This window comes from Lepidochelys kempii, chromosome 2 (assembly GCF_965140265.1).
Source record: "Lepidochelys kempii isolate rLepKem1 chromosome 2, rLepKem1.hap2, whole genome shotgun sequence".
Classification (NCBI taxonomy): domain Eukaryota; kingdom Metazoa; phylum Chordata; order Testudines; family Cheloniidae; genus Lepidochelys; species Lepidochelys kempii.
In genome coordinates, this window is record NC_133257.1 from 183,109,790 (window position 1) to 183,129,684 (window position 19,895).

Sequence of the window (19,895 nt, forward strand, 5' to 3'; positions counted from 1 at the left end):
GAATGTATTGTTTTCTCTGTTGTATACAGATCTCTGCTATTATCTTGAGAGCCTAAAGGATTAGTTGATGATGAAAACATGCAATTAATTCCTTACTCTCAGACTGCTGGGACCTCCAGCAAATGAAAATGTTTGTTCATTGACTTTAGTTAATGTAGTTCAGTTTTTCATCTCATGTGCAATTGGCTTTCAACCCACACTAGTGACCGCTTTCCTGTTTTTGTCATTGATGCAAATGGACTAAGCCATCTAATTTACAAAATAATCTGTTTTAGTACTAAATTACTCCAGTGTGTGCTAGATACATATTTGTGACACCCTGGGGAACAATTCAGACCAGTGGGGGGGGAGGGGGGGCTGTGTCATTCCTGCCCCGCTACTTGGGTGCCTTACAACAGCTTGCTGAAGTAGCTCCCACCTGGGCCGCTCACAAACAGCTTTTCAGCATTTGCTTATAGTGCAGGGTGACACCAACACACCCTCAGTCCTGGTTTTCCCCCCAGAAAATATGTTCTGTACTGCCCAGTCAGCTCCTCGACAGTACATATATTTTAAGTCCATTATTCCTTTAAGCTTATTATTTTAAATAGACTTACCCAGACAATTCAACTTAAAAACACTGGATTAAATAAAATAGTAGAACAAGTTTATTACAAAAAGAAATTGTAAGTGAGTACAAGTACTGAGGCATAAAAGTTAGAAAAGGTTACAAGAAAAATAAAGATAAAACTCTTACAAATGCCTAACTTAATAAACTATATTAGATTCAACCAAAATTTCTCAGCACATGCTTCCAGCAAGGTTACTGACCAAACTCTTCAGGTCGGGATCTTTTCTCCCAAAAGTTTCAATGGCTGTTTCCTTTTGTCTTCTCAGGCGTAGAGAATGCAATGGGCAGGGAGAGAGAGAGAGAGAGGAATGTCTTGGAGTGTTTGTCTCCCCCCTTTAAAAAACATTTCCAGCTGGAACTAGAGACAGTCAGCGTGGAAGGGTGTTCTCTGCTCTTTCTTTTTCACCTGTTTTGAGGTACCTTTGTTTTTCCTTGCTGCTTGATAACTCTGCTTACGGCTCAAATGCAAATCAAGGCATATATACACTTTTGTTCAAGACAGGCCTGTTAGACCAATTGGGTGCTACATGACTTTTGAACATCATACAGGGAAATCTTGTAACTTCACATACAATGTTGCCACACATTTTATCGGGACAGTACTGATCAGCAAATTGAGTTTTCAAATGATACCGTACAAGGATACCTTGAACAAAGATGAACACAATACTGTAGCGTGTGTAGGGGTGAATACTGGGGTGTATTCTGTCACAATATTGCTACCTGACTTTGCTCTGCTTTTGGGTCTTCCATTTAGTGCTGCAAGAGGTCAGGTCCATTGTCTTCTCTCTGAGTTCTAAAGAAGTCTTGCATTAGTGTATTGCTGCTGTTGGTTGTGGTCGTATTTGCAGTTGCACAAGTTTCCATGGTTTCTGTGCTTCTCCAAGCTTCCTTGTGAATGAGCATGCTCTTCTGCTATATTTTATGTCCATATTTGATGTAACTTCTTCCCCACATTGTCTGCACCGGGCATTGAGGCTTTCTGTTAGGCAGTTTGCTATCTCTGAGTCACCCAATGCTTCATACTGCTTCAGAGGTTTTGGACATTCTTCATCTAAGCAGGGTATATAAGTCTTTTGGATTTAGTGGCTGCTTTGTAGACTGCTTTGTAGATGCAAGTGTAGGCATTTTCTACAAGAGTATTATGTGGCAGGCACACTATATACTTCTCAGGCAGCTCTGAGTATTTTTTCCAGTCTGCTCTTCTGTATTTCCACCTCAGTCTAGGGACAGCGCTTGCTGTGGATCATCATTTCTATCCAAGTAAGAATAGGCAGGGGGTGGGGAGGGTGCTGACTGTGTGGGAGGTTTCGAAGAACTCTGCAGGAGGCTGATAACAGTTGGCTCCCTGCTGAAGTGACCCAACTGAGGTCAGGAGAGTAGCCCTGTTTCCACTGTTTGGAGAGAAAAAGGTGATTGACTGCCTAGAGGGAGGGAGGAGTGGGGGAGATAGATCATTTATAGACGTCTAGGAGAGCCAGTCCATTTTTATCATATTCTCTGTAGCCCAATGAAAAGTGGTGGCTGTTGAAGTCCACAACATGGAGGGATGTTGAAGTATTGGTAAAGGTAGGGCGTTCCAGGGTTCATCAGGAGGTTTTTAAACATTCACAACTTTAAATTGAGTGAGTCTTTTTTATAACGTCCCAGTGAGGCGAAGTACTTGGTAAGGTCTCCATATCATCAGTATCTGATTTCATATAAATGGATCTGTCATATTTCCATGAAGAATGTTGTAGCCTCTTATTGTCAACCAACTGGCAAGGAAAGAATCAATATGCGTTTCTTGGAGACAGATAATGTTGACTCTGTGACAAGCTGCAAAATCCTATATTACTGACTTTTATCAAGCGCTTTTCATCTGACAGCCCCTCAACACTGAGTTGAAAGATGGAAAGCGAAGAACCAGCAAGTACCACTTGAGTACTACTGTAACCAGGATCCAGATTGTCCAGATTTGATCTACTATTTGCTGAGCAAAGGGTACTCATACAATGAGGATGTAGCAGCATTGTGCTTGTATTTATTGAGCATATTTAATCACTTTAATTTTTCAGAGCAGAACTGTACTTTAAGGGCCTTTTTCTCCACTGCCTTGTGTCATCATTTGCACCTGTGAGGGTGTAAAATGCCACCAGCTCATACTATTTCCCCCTCGCTCTTGTGCTCGTGGTAGCATTTTATACTCATAGCACAGGTGTATACTCATAGCACTATGTTCAAGGCTGTAGAGATGCATGCTCTGAAAGTACAAGGTAGTATCCCTCTTTTAGCAAGGATTTTTCTCTCCAAGTGCCTGGAAGTGCTGCTGGCTGATAGAGTGCTGTGAAATTAACTCTACATATAGGCTGACCAGTGGTCAAAATTTTTCATTTTCAGTGTTCTGAGAAAAAAGTTAGAATTTTCCATAGAAAATTTTGACAAACCTTATTTTTTAAGTGGTCCACGGGGGGAAAAATATTCCATTTTCTGGCTAGCTCTACCCACAATGTCAGACTACAAATACACTTTAATTGGAGTCCTATTCCTAAAATTTCTTGCAATCCTTTTTGACAATGTTTTGTTTCATTTTTTGCCAACTGCAGGCATGACAGAGTGGAAAAATCTGCTTTTTTTCCTCTTGCTTTCATTCTTAAGTTAACAGCTGCATCTTGAACCACTTGAAATTCGTTGTCTCATGCAGTGATCATCCAGTGTATGAGGCTGTACAGTGGAAATGTTTCTTATTTACTGATGTCAGATTAGTGCATTCCCAAAGGCACACAAACAGCTGTTAGTGTGCTGTAACCTGATTGTGTTAAATAAATTTGAAGTAAACACCTGAAATTGTGAGGCTGAGCAATTATTTCAGAGCCCTACTCTCCTAGGGCCTGACTCAAATCTCCTGGAAGTGGAATGGAGTATTTCCATTGATTCTAATAAGAGTTGGACTAGGCACATTTACTATGGCAGTAATGCTAGAATGTTAGATAAAATCATCTCTCTTGCTTTCAGTCTCTGTGTGATTTGAGACCTCTTCCTGTTCATCACTACATTGTCCTGAAATGTCAGTAGATTTTTAGAATATTTACTAATAGACTGGTTTCAGAGTAACAGCCGTGTTAGTCTGTATTCGCAAAAAGAAAAGGAGTACTTGTGGCACCTTAGAGACTAACCAATTTATTTGAGCATGAGCTTGAAGTGAGCTGTAGCTCACGAAAGCTCATGCTCAAATAAATCGGTTAGTCTCTAAGGTGCCACAAGTACTCCTTTTCTTTTTACTAATAGACTGACTGTGTTTGGCTGTTATGCAGGTGTGAAGGGTGGGAGGGGGAAACTGTAAAGGACCCTCAACTCCCTGTGTAAAAAAGCCCGCCACACTTGCAGTCCCTATGCTCAGAGAAGCACACTCTGTTCTCTTTGTACTCTCCAAAGGGGCTTATGACACTGGGGATTAAAGAAGTGGAAGTAGTCCCCACCCTATAAAGGGCTGTACCAGTAGCATCTCCTTACGTATGCCTGGAGCTCTGGGAGGCTTTCTGCTCGTAGAATGTCTGTAATAGTCAGAATTGGTTAACACCTACCCCCTTTTTTTCAGGCAAGCCAGTAAATAAAATCTGACTCTGTCTGTGGGGAATGGATAAATTGGTACAAAATAAATTAATTGCTGTTATCCGGTTACACGTATCCTGGACTTGCTTCTCTGCTACTCTTCTATTGTGTGTTCCTAGTCTTTCAGTTCTGAAAACATTTTCATATTTGTCAGTGGAACACAGATGATGTGAAATCTTGTGCTTGTAGAGTCAGTGGATGTGCTTTCAAGGATGCACACTTAAGTTACCTGAGGGAGCAAGGCGTCTTCCACCGCAAATTAACTTTCTTTCAGGAATCTGACTGATCTACAGTTTAATTTCCTTTCATATGGAAACCATTGAATTTGTTAGCATATTTGACAGTTTTCTTCCAATGATTGAGCAGGTATAGCATGTGATGCGCATAAAGGCAGCTAAGCAGAGAGCCTGCACATATTTCCCCAGATACACTTAGAATTGGTTTTGAAAACATGAGACAGACTTTCACCATTTGTACATAGAGATAATAGTTGTCTGTTACAGGAGTATTTTGAAATGGAACCATGTCTACAAAGTGATTTGTGATCTTCAAAAGGAAAGCATTGAGGAAATGCAAAATATTATATAATGATTAAATCTATGAGAAATTAAATTAATGCTGTGCCTTTTCCATTTAAATACCTTAAGTTTTAATAAACTGAGCAGGCTTTTTAGTCCATAGAGGTGTGCATTATTCTGATATACATTTTTTTTAATCAGCAAAAATAGCATGTGACATAGTTTCAACACTCACTTCTCCGTAAGTTAGTGGTGTCTCTGCTGACTCCTTTTCCTGTATTACACCACCCGCTTTAATGCTGGCTACAGTAGTGTCCATGCAGCTCATATATTGAATTGCTGAAATTATTGAATGGTACTGTACTCGAGCACAAAAGGAATCCTTGGAGAGCTAACAACGTTGGGTAGAGTTAGGTAGGGAACAAACTATTCTTTGATTCAGAGACCTGCGGGACCAGCTCACTTAGCTTTCCATGGATCATGTGCGTGGAATTTAAGTAGTGATGGGTGAACTTCAAAAGCTTTAGAGGTTCCGTTCAGATAAAGTTTCCATGGTTATCTGAAAGATATCAGCTGCTTTGGTCTCAATACTGGACTGAAAATTGCACAAGGAGCGATTTGTCTCATGAGATTTCATATGCTTCTGGTTGGATCAGAAATTCCACAAGAATAGCTTTTTTTAAAAAAATCATATTGTGGTTCTTCTGCTTATGGTCCTGGTTACTGAAAAATTGGCCAGTATGACCTAAAATAACTACTAATGATTATCTCTGTCTGCAGTATTGCCTTGTATTTTCCCCATACTTATTATTCTAGGAAATAACTTACTTAGTTCCAATACTAACTGTTAAAAGTTATGTAGTTATATCAAGCAGTTGGCAAGCTTTTAAGGAGAGGTGAATGAAAATGAGAAAAAGGGTGTTTTAACTTCAAAGAAAATTCTTTTCAAATTTTGCATGAATTGTGTCCTTATATGTGTATGTGTGAAGAGTTCTTGCTTTATTTAAAGCAGTGTGTCCATTTCTAATATTTTTGTGTTCTTGAAAAAGTGTTTTGTGGCTTTTGTTGGCATCTCATTTGTTAAATGGCAGTGTGGGGAAGATATGCAGTTGTCTTCATCTGTCAGTCTGAGTGAGTTATTACTACAAATTGGTATATTTTTTTTCTTTGAATTGTACTAGAGATTTTTGACAAAGAACTTTTGACAGCTTGATTGATGAGGAGGTATACTGCTGAAATTGCTACCTTTTTAAATAAAAAAAAGGAGATAATACGCTTGTCCAGTGAAGTTAAAAATTTGAGAACTGGCTTAATATTTAAACTGGCATACAATGCACATATATTTGAGTAGTCTATTTTAGTCTGAGAACAAACTATGGATATCATATATTTACTATTGCAATAATAACAAACTGAAAGGGTACAAAAAGAAAAGGAGTACTTGTGGCACCTTAGAGACCAACCAACTTAAATTTAAATAAATTGGTTAGTCTCTAAGGTGCCACAAGTACTCCTTTTCTTTTTGCGAATGCAGACTAACACGGCTGGTACTCTGAAACCTGAAAGGGTACAACTTCTGGACATTGTGATGAGTGGTTGCAAAACATAGTGCATTTGATATGAGGGACTCTGATTGGAACTGATATTTTGCTGCCCATTAAGACAGATGACCATAGATAGCAGGGGAATGTTAGCCCAATTTTCACTGTAATGAGAATAACTTATTGTACATTAACTGTCTATAGCAGCTCTTTGTGTCTTAAGGAAGAACCCAAATTGCTTTATAAACTACACAGGTAATACTAAAGCGAGCACTGATATTTAACCACCTCTGGGTAGAATGCAGACGTTAAGGAACAACTGCATATGTGCACAGCTTAGCACAAAAACTGTTTAGGATTGTAATTGAAGGCCTGCACAAGGGAAATTCTATGCGTGTTTGCACTAACAGTGTAAATACCATCTTGAAAGCCCTCTAATCACATGTCATCCATTAGAGACCAAAACAAGACCATGTGATCGAGGTATCCAGTCACATGGCACAAATACTACTGTGCAATATGAATAGCACTATAATGGAAGTGGTAGTCCCCGTGCCAACTTAATTGCGATCTATCCATAGGCAGTATTACACTGGTATAACCATTTGTTGAACAACAAATAGTTTTGTACAGTCTAAAGCCATGATCCTAAGCAGGTGTAAATTGATGTATTTGTCCTGTAGTCGGTAGGGCTACACTGACTTTCACCAGCTAAAGATCTGGTCCTAAAAGTCTGTTTGATAATTTGTGAATAGAAAAAGCGGCACTATGAATAGTTGGCCCTACACTAGTGTGGACCCATTTAGTGATATCCCCAAATCTTCTCCTCTTCTTCCTCACCTTGTGCAATGGTTCTGCCACTAAAAGACCTCTGCACCTGTTGGGGAGTGAGTAGAATGGATTTGAGATCAATAGAGGCTAAATTACTATAGGTGTATCTATGCTACTAATGTGGCCCTCCCTTACTGCTGTATTTGACATCTCACAATCTCAATGTAGTTATCCTCACAACAACGCTGTGAGGTAGGGAAGTGCTATTATCTCCATTATACAGATGTGGAACTGAGACAAAGAGAGGCTAAATGACTTTCCCAAGGTCATGTAGGAAACCCATGTCAGAACAGGGACTTGAAACCGAGTATCCCAAGTTCTCCGTTAGTGCCCTAACCACTGGACCAACTTTCCTTATAGAAGAAGATAGAAGTAGTAAAAAACAAAGTAGAATAAAAATCTGAGGGTGAAATCCTGGGAGTTTTGCCATTGACTTCAGGGCAAGGATTTCACACTCTAAATTGGAGTCCCTCAGCCATCATTCATAAATGTTACTTTTGTATAATGAAGTAAATATTACCTCATGATTTGCATATTAGGTTCTTGGAGGAGATTATCTGAAAACTACAAACCATTTGTGTGTGCATTACTCTTATTAATGTTAATGGAATAGATCCCAAAATGCCATATTTTCTTTTCTACATGAGCTGTAGCAATTTAGTAGTGTCATTCTGGGACTTTCCCCAGTTTGCTTGGAATTTATTGCTGTAGTGGTAGCATTAACTCTATTTTAAAAGGGTAGTTGGCTTTTTAATTGTAAATCCAGACATCATTCTTAGCTACAGTACGTTATGGTCCAATTTGCAAACATGGAAGCCTCAAATTAGGTGTCCAATTACTTGTTTCTGGTGTTCAAATGAGCATTCAGAATTTAGGGGCTAATTTTCAGAGTTATTGATCACACCATATGAAAATCGGACCCTCATTATGTTGAATTGCATCAGGCTTATGCTTGGTTTTAAAAATCAGCCGAGAGCACAACATAAAAAGGGGTAGGTTGTGGTTGAAGAAATAGACTTAAAGGTGACATGACCTTACATGTTACCACAGAAATACACGCAATCTCCTTGGGTGTGCATGGTGACTTACTTTCTTAGACCTTTAAAAGTCAACTTCTTTCCCACATTTGACTAACAAAGATGTACTTCCTCCTCAAGCATTTGTCAGGTTTTTGAGTTAGTGTTTAGGGCTTGTCTACACTGCCGCTTAGGTCAATGTAACTTACATTGCTCAGGGGTGTGAAAAAACCACCCCTCTGAGCAATGTAAATTACATCGACTTAAAGTGGTGTCTCCATTGCTATGTCAGCAGGAGATGGTCTCCCTCTGACACAGCTTCTGCCTCTCATTGAGGTGGAGTAATTACGTTGATGGGAGAGAGCTGTCCCATCGATGTAGCACGTCTGTTGAAGACGTACTACATCTGGGCTGCTGAATCGATGCACTGGCGCTGATGTCACATGGTAGTGAAGACAAGTCCTTAATAAAACAAACCCCAGAGCACTTCAAACACTCTGGAGAGGGAAATCCCTTCTTAGTTACAAAGGTTTCCTTTTCATAATGTTTCTAATGACACAAAGCTTCCAGTTCTTCAGTTCTCCAGAGTGTCTTTCAGGAAAAAATATGGGAAACAAGACTGGAATTTCCACTGTGAAAAACATGTGAGGGGGAAAACACCTCTGAGAATTTTATACACTATAAAAAACACAAAAAAAGGAGAGAACTCCTCTCCACTCCCTCTCTCCCATCCCTTTCCATTTTTCAGATGCAATCCTAACAAATCTGAGGTTGTTTCTACACACCCCCTCTTGGGCTGCTCTCATGAATGCTCATAAGGAGGAATAATTGATAGGCTTGCCGCAAAGTTCTCATTAAAAATCAGCATCAAGTTCCCCTGTGCTCATCACCTTGCTTTTATACATGTTCCTTTACTGAGAGAGATTGAAAATCAAATGGAAGGGATTATACAGTATAATTCATCATAATAGCACCATCTGCTGGCTAATTTGAGAATTATAGTTGCCCATAAACTCCATTGTAATCTTTCTGAGCATTTAGATAACAGGTGCTATCCCAGTTTTGATAAATGTAAAAAGACTTGAGAATAAGAGGGGAAACCTGAAATGAAACTGGATATTTTTTTGAAAAGATTTTGTTTCAACATACTGTGTCTTCATGGAAGTTTATGAAACCGCTTTCTTGTCACAATTAGTTTTTCTTGCATTTGATGCTGTAAGGGAAAGATTGTTCTCACTGGTATTTCCAGTCCGGCTTGGAAGCAGCATGGACCAGATATCCTCACAAAAGGACACCCTTCCTTGTATACCATCCTCACTTCTGCTCTGGCTCTGGAGGTGGAGTCTGATCTCCCCACTGAGAGCGGCCATTCAGGGGAAGGACATCTCCTGTCCCTCCCTAGCCTGGCCTGGATTAGCAGCTAGGAGCTCCTGGCTGAGGTGCGCTCAGCAGCATGGGGAGATTGGATTTCATGGGAGTCTTATTTCACAGTCAGCGACACGTTTTTCATGGCCGTGAAATTGGTACGGCCCTAGTTATAGGTTTTACATGTGGATATTGTCTAATGCTAATGAAAATACCAGTATGACCCACAAATTTTAATATAATATTTTTCTCTTTTCAGTTGCAAATGAGACAGGCAACAAAAATGCTCGACCACTTTCACGATTTGCTCGTAAGTAACCAATTTTTAACTCATTCACTTCTACACCTACTGTGTTGCATAGAAATGCATCTCTGGTAAATCTCATTAACTTCATATTGCCTGCCAGTCTTGGCACCCCAGCTTACATTACAACATAGAGTTCTGGAGCCTCAAAATTCCTGCAGACCTTGCAGGAAGTGTCTGTTACAAGAATGCAATGATATTGAATGGAATTCCTTCTTCAGAGCAGGGAGAATTTTAAAGCTCTAGGAATACCTTCCTGTTTCAAGTTGCTCTTTTGTTATAAAAACACAGATGTTCAATAATTGCCTGATCCAAAGTCCACTGAAGTCAATGGAAAGTCCTTTTGGCTTCAGCAGGCTTTGGATCAGGCCCTAAAATAGTATTGCAAGGATGCTTTTTAACCAAATCAGTAAATCTTTCAGCACCTCTTGCTATATATACACTCAGTTTGTGATACTAGAGGGAGTGTAAATTAAACAAAAGAAAACTTGAGTCAGATATGAATCCTAAACAGGGGCATCTCTTAGCTGTGGGAATAACTTCCTTGGGCTACGAGGAGAAGTCTAAACACATGGGTCTGACACTGACAGACAGCCAACCTGTGTATGATCCGTAACAATTTAACAAGAGGCACTAAAATGTAATCAAAATAACCTACTTGTATGTGAACTTCAAAGAGATATATTAGACCAGCAATCATTAACCCATTTATTTGTAGTAATAGAAATCAAGGGTGGAAGTCAAGTGTATTTGTCTGTGTTTACCTATATCTTGTTAGGAGTTTAACCATGTAACTGGATTAGCTTGTAGATGCTAATTCCCTTTCATATCTTAATTGCCTTATTATTCATGAGGATGGTTTAGTTAACCTTAAGATCAAAGATGTAAGATCCTGTAGGAAACTAATATTATCTGCATTGTCTTCAGCTTAACTTTCTGTGCTATAATAAAGTACTCTAATTGCCTTATGTGAATGAATGCACTAGTTTACCTGTGTATGTAGGAAATTGAAGATTAGCTTCAAAGCAGTGGTCCACCGTTGCCTGTTCTTCCTCAGGGGAAGGTCTTGCTGTGACAAGAGGCTTGTCAGGTTGCTACAGGGCTATAAAGGAAAGCCCCGGCCTGATCCTGCCATCTCAGTCTGCTTAAACTTTAACAGGGAAGGTTTAAGGCATAAGACTGAGGTCTCCAGGTTTACTCTGGATCACCTGGAATTCTCCTTGAAGAATCTGAACAGACTATATATACACACCTGGACTGTCTATTGGACTATAACCATTTAAATTGATTCCAGAAAGAGTTTTACAAATCAGCAGCCTCACCATCTGTACTATTAAACTGACCTAAGGACTTTACACATATTTGTATGTATATTGATCTTGTAACCAATTGCAACTTTCTTCTTTTTCCTTTTTATTATTAAACCTTTAGTTTTAGTTACTAAAGCATTGGCATCAGCGGGATTATTGTTTATGGTCTGAGACTCCTATTGATCTGGGGATAAGTGTCCAGTCCTTTAGGACTGGTGAACTTCCCGTATGGTGAATCAGGTTTTCAGGAATCCCTCACTATATTAGACTTGGCTGTCTAGATGGGAGTCAAGGGCTGGAATTCTTAAAGGAGACTGTATTTGATGTTTTTTTTTTTAACCCGTGCGGTATTACAGAAGCTGTTTTGTTACTGGCTAGATGAATCTAATTATAGAATAAACCACCAGTTTAGGGGATTGTCTCCCCCATCCCTTGCAGTCTGCTCTGCATATGGCATTCTCAGTGCGGTCCATCCAGGCACCCGGTCACAATGGGCCATTTAAAATTTGATGGGACAAAGCACTAGAAAGTAGGATGGAGATGATTAGATGGCCTAATAGGAATTTTCCATCTCCACTATGTATAATTTTATGATGCTGTGTGATTACTTGGCAGACGAAAGACTGCGGTCACTATTAAGAAGGTTCATTATTTGCCAACATTCAACACACGGTGGCGGGTACAATACTTAGCATAGGTAACACCTTCAGAAAACTGGTGTCTCACTGTGGGCAAAAATTTTTTCTTTTCAATATACAGCACACACACTGAATGTGTCAAACCTGCCTTTGCACCTGCAAATAGGCCCCAGAGAACACAAAGCTTAGGTGCCCATTTAAAAAATAAATACATCTTACTTTTAAGGTCATTCACATGTATGTTGGTTGAAAATTGATTTCCTCTTATTGAGCACATCAAAAGAAAATACATCTGTAGTGCAGTATTCCCACACAGTCACATGATGGCACTCTAAGCATATTGTACACTGTACAGATGAAACATGACTAAATCATATCAGATACAATGATTCAGAGAGACTGACTGCTATGTATGCAGAAAAGCGAACAGGCTAAACTGAAGTAAGAAAATAATAAATTGTACTGGCATGTCAGTTTGATTTAAGGTTTATTTTTCCCAAATTTGTAGGCAGCAGAGCCTTAAGTTAGGGGACTCCATCGATTAATCGTTGTTAGTCCATCGCTAAAATAGCAAATGGTGATGAAACTGCAAAGAAAAGCAGACGAAAAACATGAAAGTTTTTTGAATTTTTTCTCAAACTTCTTTTTTGTTCATTATAGTTGGTAAAAAGTGTGATCTGGGATTGTAGGTTACTATTCAAATATCACCGGAGGCTGAGTTTTTGGGTTGAGGGGATACCATTTACTTATGCTTCAATATTCTTTTATTAGTGGGGCCAGCATAAGTCATGACATGGGGCTGAGCTGGCATTTCAGTACAAAACTAGACCTTAATAATTACATAATTTACGAAGGCAAGGATGGTTGTCTATAAAGCATAGGCCTAAACCTCAGGAAATCTGGGTTCTGTTCCTGGTTCTGTCATAGTTTTGGATCCGTCAGGCCACATTTTTAGAGATGGTGTCCACTGAATTCAATACTGTTAGCCAACTCATGGCCTTCAGGTAAGTGCCATGCATAGGAGCCCCTGCTGCAATCAATGGTTTGCTGACCATGTGAAGTGAGTTAGTTCCCAAGGCCATTTGCTGGCTCGTGGAGAGTGATATTAATAAAACATAGACAGTAACTCAATTTAGTCCTTTTGGATGATAGTCATGGTGACATGAGATGGGGTTCACGTCGGTTAATTAAAGGGGTAAAGACCTTTTTTGGTAGGAGTTTGACCTTGTAACTTGGTAGCCAGGCTGCAGATATAATGACTCAATCAGTTTGGTGGTGATTACCCCTCATTAGGAGTAGTATAAGGCAGTAACTCCTATAAGGATGTGAAAAAAACCTAGAGCTAGAACTGTGTTGGCAAAAATAGAGAGATCCATCAGGCAGCAATTGTGTCAGTTGTTTGTCTGCTGCAGCCGCGGGGGACCCCAAATGTTTTAGGGAGGTAGCAATAACACTATAATTTACTCCACATTTCCTGACTGGTGCCATATTTTAAGTGAACACACACAGCAGTACAATACAAAAACAAATCTTATCTGAATGGTATAAAAAGCAAAGTGTTCAAGGACTGGTAATTGAGGAACACCTAAATGGTGTGGGATTGTTACAGATGGTCTCAAAGCAACAACTTTAGTTATATGTGGATTCAGGTTTTTATAGAGCTAGAGACCAGCTCTGAAGTGTGGACCTGTATCTGAAATTGCTAATATATTTGGGGGACCTAGGCTTTGAGTTCAGGACTGTTGCTATACATAATGGAGGAAAAACAAATAGGGCCATTGGCCACCTGCATCTGGCCAGAAAATTGTGCCCCATCCTGTTTAGACACAGGATCTGGCACTGATGATCTGCCTATTCATGGCCTTCAGAGCTGATTAGTTTGAAATAAAAGAGGAGTTAAATTGTATTTGTTCTACAGGCTCATGTTAGCCAATTTTATGTATTTTTAAATGCCAAGTTTCATTGTATAAAGAGATATTTAGCGATCAGCTACTATTGTGAAAGTTGCTACTACTCTTATCGCTGCAATAGCTGGCATCTCAGCATGCCATCTTTGTTATGAAGTAGTGTTGCACCATCAGGCTTTGAACAGTTGTGCTTGTGGCTATAGGGAGTTAAATCCATAAGGCTTACCGTTCAGTGTTTCAGACAGCTGAAAGATTCTGACAGATGTCTGACCATGAAGAGCCATAGGGGAAAACAATCCTTTGCTGTCTGCAGTTCACTTAAGCCTAATTGTTTATGTATAATGAATAGCCTGAACAGTCAATTAAGACGGGTGGACATGGCATTTCATCTCTCTAGTGAAGTGAATTAGATTTGTCTTAATGGTTGGCTTACTCCAACATGTAGATCTTGAAAGAAATTCATCAGACTTTTGAATTTCTAATCCTAGAGATAAACAGCAAGAGAGAGACTCCTACCATTGGGGGACAGGTTTGGAAATAAAGGAAACAATGTACAAAATGCAGTAAATAATTTTAGCACCTTTTCTTTCTCCTGTTTAAATGTTTCTGGTTTCAATAAGTTTTCTCCCTCATAATTCAGCTTTTCCTTCTTTTTGGAGCCATTGGTTAAACTGTTGTTTTCCATGTTCTACCAGATTACTATAAAAGTGATTTGTGATGAAATAAATCCAACGCTGAAATTTCTGCAGGCTGACGTAGGAGAGAAGGGACTGCAGGCCAAATAATAATATGATCCAAACTTTGTTCATGCAAACAGTTGGATTTTGAGACCTGCTAAACCCGGTACTAGAGATGGGTGATTTAGGGAGAGCACATAGTAGGCTAGGCAGGTTTGTGGGACAGTGTGATCTAGTGGATAGAGCACTGGACTGGGACTCGGGACACCTGGGTTTTATTCCAGGCTCTGCATCTGGCTTGAGGTGACTTTAGGCACAAATGGCAATTAGACACTTAATACCCTTTGAAAATTGAGGTAGTTAGAGGCCTAACCACCCAGGAACTCATTGTGCTAGGCGTTGTACAGGCACAGAACAAAAAGGCAGTCTCTGTCCAAAAGAGCTTATAATAGACGTAATTCTTTTTCCTCTTGAGAGGGTAGCATGGGATGGTCAGGATCTGAGACTTGGCTGAGGAAGAATATTCAGAGAGGAGAGGCCCCAAATTATTTTCTCAGCGGGTGTGTGCCACACATCCCTGATTCTGACTCTCCCTTCTCTCTTCCCTCCTCTCCCCACCCCCGAGCAGCCACGATTGCAGAAGCTGTTGCTCCAGCCTCAGCTAGATTATATTCTGGGAAGTTGTATGGGCTGCTGACTGAGAAACATGTGGGTCAGGGAGCTCTGCTGGGTAAACTGAAAAATCTGAGCCAAAGACTTAGGGGAGAGGGAGGAGGGAGGGTTGTTCTTCCTGTCAGGCTCGTATCTTCTGAATTAGTTGGCCACAGACAAAGCCTGTATATCACTTTTCCTGGGTGAAAACAGCATACATCTTTGATAAGACAAATAACGACAAAGCATAACTGTCAACCTCTGTATACAGGAACAGATGACATTAATATTAATGCTTGTCAAGGTTCCTTCCCCATTCTGAACTCTAGGGTACCAATGTGGGGACCTGCTTGAAAGACCCCCTAAGCTTATTCTTACCAGCTTAGCTTAAAAACTTCCTCAAAACTTTGGTACAAGGTGCAAACTTTGCCTTGTCCTTGAACCCTATGCTGCCACCACCAAGCATGTTAAACAAAGAACAGGGAAAGAGCCCACTTGGAGATGTCTTCCCCCCAAAATATCCCCCCAAGCCCTACACCTCCTTTCCTGGGGAAGGCTTGATAAAAATCCTCACCCATTTGCATAGGTGAACACAGACCCAAACCCTTGGATCTTAAGAACAATGAAAAAGCAATCAGGATCTTAAAAGAAGAATTTTAATTAAAGAAAAAGTAAAAGAATCACCTCTGTAAAATCAGGATGGTAAATACCTTACAGGGTAATCAGATTCAAAACATAGAGAATCCCTCTAGGCAAAACCTTAAGTTACAAAAAGACACAAAAACAGGAATATACATTCCATTCAGCACAGCTTATTTACCAGCCATTTAAACAAAAGGAAATTAATGCATTTCTAGCTAGGTTGCTTACTAACAAGTTCTAATACTCCATTCCTGTTCTGTTCCCGGCAAAAACCTCACAGTGACAGACAGACAGACCCTTTGTTCCCTCCCCCCCAGCTTTGAAAGTAACTTGTCTCCTCATTGGTCATTTTGGTCAGGTGCCAGCGAGGTTATCCTAGCTTCTTAACCCTTTACAGGTGAAAGGGTTTTGCCTCTGGCCAGGAGGGATTTTATAATTCTGTATACAGAAAGGAGATTACCCCTTCCCTTTATATTTATGGCAATGCTATATTTCCCTGTGACATTCTCTCAGGAGGTAGGGTGGCAAGATGTGCTTTATTCAATGTTTTACTGCCCACTTTATATATATTATAGTGACAGACAGTCAGGACTAAGAACTGTTAGTTCTGTCATGTGCTTTTTAGTCAGTGCTACTGGACAATTTGCTTCTGAATGACAGAGGAATGCTTGGAAACTTACAAAAGCATTATAAAAGCTGTATAAAAGTGAGTCGCTAATTTCAGTATGAACCCCATTTCTCCAATTTTAATTTTGCATGAAGTTACAAGCCTCTGGAGCAAGACCAGAAGCAGGCTTGATATTCTGAAGAGGGAGTTATCTTTTTATCCTATGAAATCCAGTAGGGCTAATGCTACATCATTATAGTGTGATGCCTGTTGGCACTACTATAGCTAATTTCAGTTATACACCACTGTTCTTGGGTTTGCTAACTAAACCATCAGCATCCTATGCTGTCTGAAACTTGGCATGTAGCAGGTTTTTGGCATGGTAGTAGAGATAAGATTTTCAAAAGTGCTGAAGTGAGTTAGAAGCACAAGTAATCTGGGCATTTTTGAAGATCTCATCCATAGTTTTGTCCAAGTTTTTTTTATTTTACTGTAATTTTTTTAAGTTGCAAGACCTGACATAGGGAAATGCTGTGCCTTGACGTCTAATTTTTAAAAAAAGAAAAAAAAAGTCTTCATGTGAATTTAATGTTGGTGAAAGACTGGCAAATCTGGAGATGGAAGAGATGATCAAATTATATTGTTTTAAAAAGCAGGTGCTATGTTTAACTAATAGTGCTCATAGAAATTTTTCGTATACAAATTTTTGTTGTTTAAAAAATGGCCTTTTTTTATAATAACTAACCTTTTTGCAAAACACTGTTGCCATTACAGATTTTATTTATTTTTTGTTGAGAGGCGGTGGAATGTCACAATATTTTCACTTTTTAAATTTTTTACCAAAAGGCCTAATTGTAGCATGTTGGGGATCTGAATTTAGGTGCTACGTTCCCTGATTTGGCATTCTGAGCACTGTGGAGAGGGTGTAGGAATGTTGCCATTGGCCATATGTCAATATAAGAGCTGAATGTAAAACTTACATCAAAAAGGAATTTTGACAAAAACGTTTCATGAAACTTTTGTGAAAAAATGTTTTCTGTCCAGCTCTAATCATAATGCATTTACGTGAGAACATTCCTCTAAACGTGTAGCTTAGATGCTTCAGTGTATGCCACATTTTTCTCTTGACATCTGGGGATTTTCACATGTACTTTGGTACTGAGAAGAACTGTAAGGGTGAAACCCTCTCCCATATGCACAGTGAGAGAAAAGTTGCATACCCCCCTAAGCCAAGCATATGGCTTTCTAGGGTTTTAGGTGGCAGTGAAGTAGGTGTATAGCTTACAAATGTGTGTTGAGAATTTTAGGTGATGCCTGTGTTCTCATCTCTGAGATATTCTGGTCACACAAAGATTGATTAGTGATGTATCTAGTAATGTTTTCTTTTTTCCTGAAGATAAACATACATATTAAAAATGCCCCTCAAAGGGCTGGTCAGAATGCTTTTTGACAGAAAATAGGATTTTCAACTTAGCAGATTTTTCGCAAAAAGTGTCTTTTCCTCTGTGGACAATTTCTATTTTTATTGAAAAAACGGAACACTTGGAAACCAAAATATTTTGGCTGAAAACTGTGAAATATTTTGATTTGGAAATACTGCTGCAATGCCTCATAGGAGTTGAAGTTCAGTGGCTACATATCTCCGTTCTCCTCTGTGGGCTGGATTCCCAGGCCAGATGGCATTTTCCATGATTCATCATGGTGAGGGACTGCCACGATGCATTGCTTTCCCCTGCCAAGGTGTGTGTGGGGGGGAGAGACCATAATGCATCATGTGAGATGTAGTCAAACCACAGATCCTTGCGATAGAGAAGTGTGGGATCATGAGGAACCAGACCTACAACTCCCATGAGGCATCACAGCAACTCTTCCAAATTGAATATTTTGATTTTTCACACACACTTTGGTATTTGAATTGCCACTGAAAAAAATCAAAATTTTTCCATTAAAAGAAATCCATTTTTCAACTAGCTCTAGTTCCTCAGACAGACAATTTTTGGTCTGTAATCTAATCTTAATAAATTAGAAACACGATAACTAATTGTACTGAAGATAATAATTAGATGCCAATGTCTTGTGTTGAGCTGACCCTTAACTTAATCATGTTCCATTACATGATCAGTTGTAGTTTGAGTATCTAGTGTGAAGAATAACAGAAGAATACTTTCTACTGACAATTATTTTTGTTTTGTAAATAAATCTTTAATCAAAGAGGACAGTGTAGGTTAGGATTTGAAAATGATATCCTGAATGTTAGTGTTTATTTCCACTTTGGACTTAAGCCTGTAGGTAGAGCTCCAAATTCTAGACACCCAATGGTAAAGACATAATTTGCTATGTTTCTTTCTCCAGACTGCTGAGAAAACAGGTTAGCACTCTGATTAATTAATTTTCTCTCTCTCTCAAGGGTCAAAGTCACAAAACTGCATATGGAACACCATTATTGGTGGGTTTACTGATAATCTCAAAGAAAGGCAGAAGCCAACCATCATTCATGATCCTAGGACTCCGGAGGAAATCTTAGCAGATGAGCTACCGCCTGTGGACAGTCCAGAAGCATTAGTGAAAACATCTTTCAGGTTTGATGGACATGAACACATTTTGCTTTTCCTTAATTAGCTTTCTTTAAAGTTAGGCAACTGTACTGTGGGTTTGATTAAAGAAGTCAATATAATGGAGCCTTCTGCTGTGGTGTGTCTCTGTACTGAGTAGGATTGAAGAAACAGGGTTATAAGTAATGCTGTTCGGATTGCTGACTTTCATTTCTCAGACCTCATTACAAGATTATAGGCTAGACAGATATAATGCAGTAGAGAGTCGGCATTCTGTTGAGAGTTTTACATGAAATCACCTTTGAAGGTTGGTATTGTTTCATGTGAATCTATTGTAACAATAAAGATAAAATCCTGTACTGATATAGGGGCAAACTGAGTCATTTGTCTGGTGATCTGAAGTCTTGAGAACTATATGGTGTTAATATATTTTTGTCAAGGAGGATGATTCCTGGACAGGGGATTGTGTGCAGGTGACTTATGCTGTCATAAATGTGAGATACGCACATTATTGTACTTCCTTCCAACTTGCTTATTCATGTGAGTGTTCATTTGGGAAGCGTTTCTTTGAAGCATCTTTTGTTGACTATAGTTTTCCCAAACAAATGAATTAAAATAGAAAAGCTGTACCTGTCAGGGTAGATATTTGATAGAAATTTCAAAACCTGAGTGCCAAGTGCACAGCAATACCTAGCAGTGTTTGTTTTTTCTTCTGGAGGCTTTGTTTTTAAACTATTCTCTCTTATTACTATTACATATTGCTCCACACCTAAAGCATTTCCTGTTTTTACAAATGTCTCTGTGTCAAAGCCTGTGGTTTTAATTATACTCTAGGGTACAAACTGATATCAATCTTCGTATAGTTACACTATTTTTAGTGTGCCTGTTAAAGCCCTTTGCCCAGGTACTGATCTCAGACACCTTGTGAGCATTGCCTGGTATCTCAAAAACTCTCTTGCTGTGCTTTCATTTCAGTTTTTCTGTGACTGAATTTTGTAGTGAGGCAGTGAGCAGTGCTGCGTGTTTCAGAATCTGGAGCTGCCTTTTATGATGAAGTTGTGATTAAAAAAAAAATTAAACAAAGTTTAGCCTACTTTTGTCTTTCTCTGATATTTAAAAATCAATTGTCAAATCA

The 19,895-nt window shown here is 39.3% G+C and overlaps 1 protein-coding gene across 8 annotated transcripts in view; it reads left to right on the plus strand.

The window, feature by feature from the left end:
* The window catches only part of PDE1C (phosphodiesterase 1C), a 419,031-nt gene that overhangs the window by 41,818 nt on the left and 357,318 nt on the right, over positions 1–19,895 (plus strand). For all 8 annotated transcript variants that reach the window (XM_073332967.1, XM_073332968.1, XM_073332972.1 and 5 more), the window contains exons 2-3: positions 9,732–9,782; positions 18,616–18,787. In XM_073332967.1, the coding sequence (XP_073189068.1) occupies positions 9,732–9,782; positions 18,616–18,787 (223 nt within the window). The remainder of the gene's footprint in view (positions 1–9,731; positions 9,783–18,615; positions 18,788–19,895) is intronic.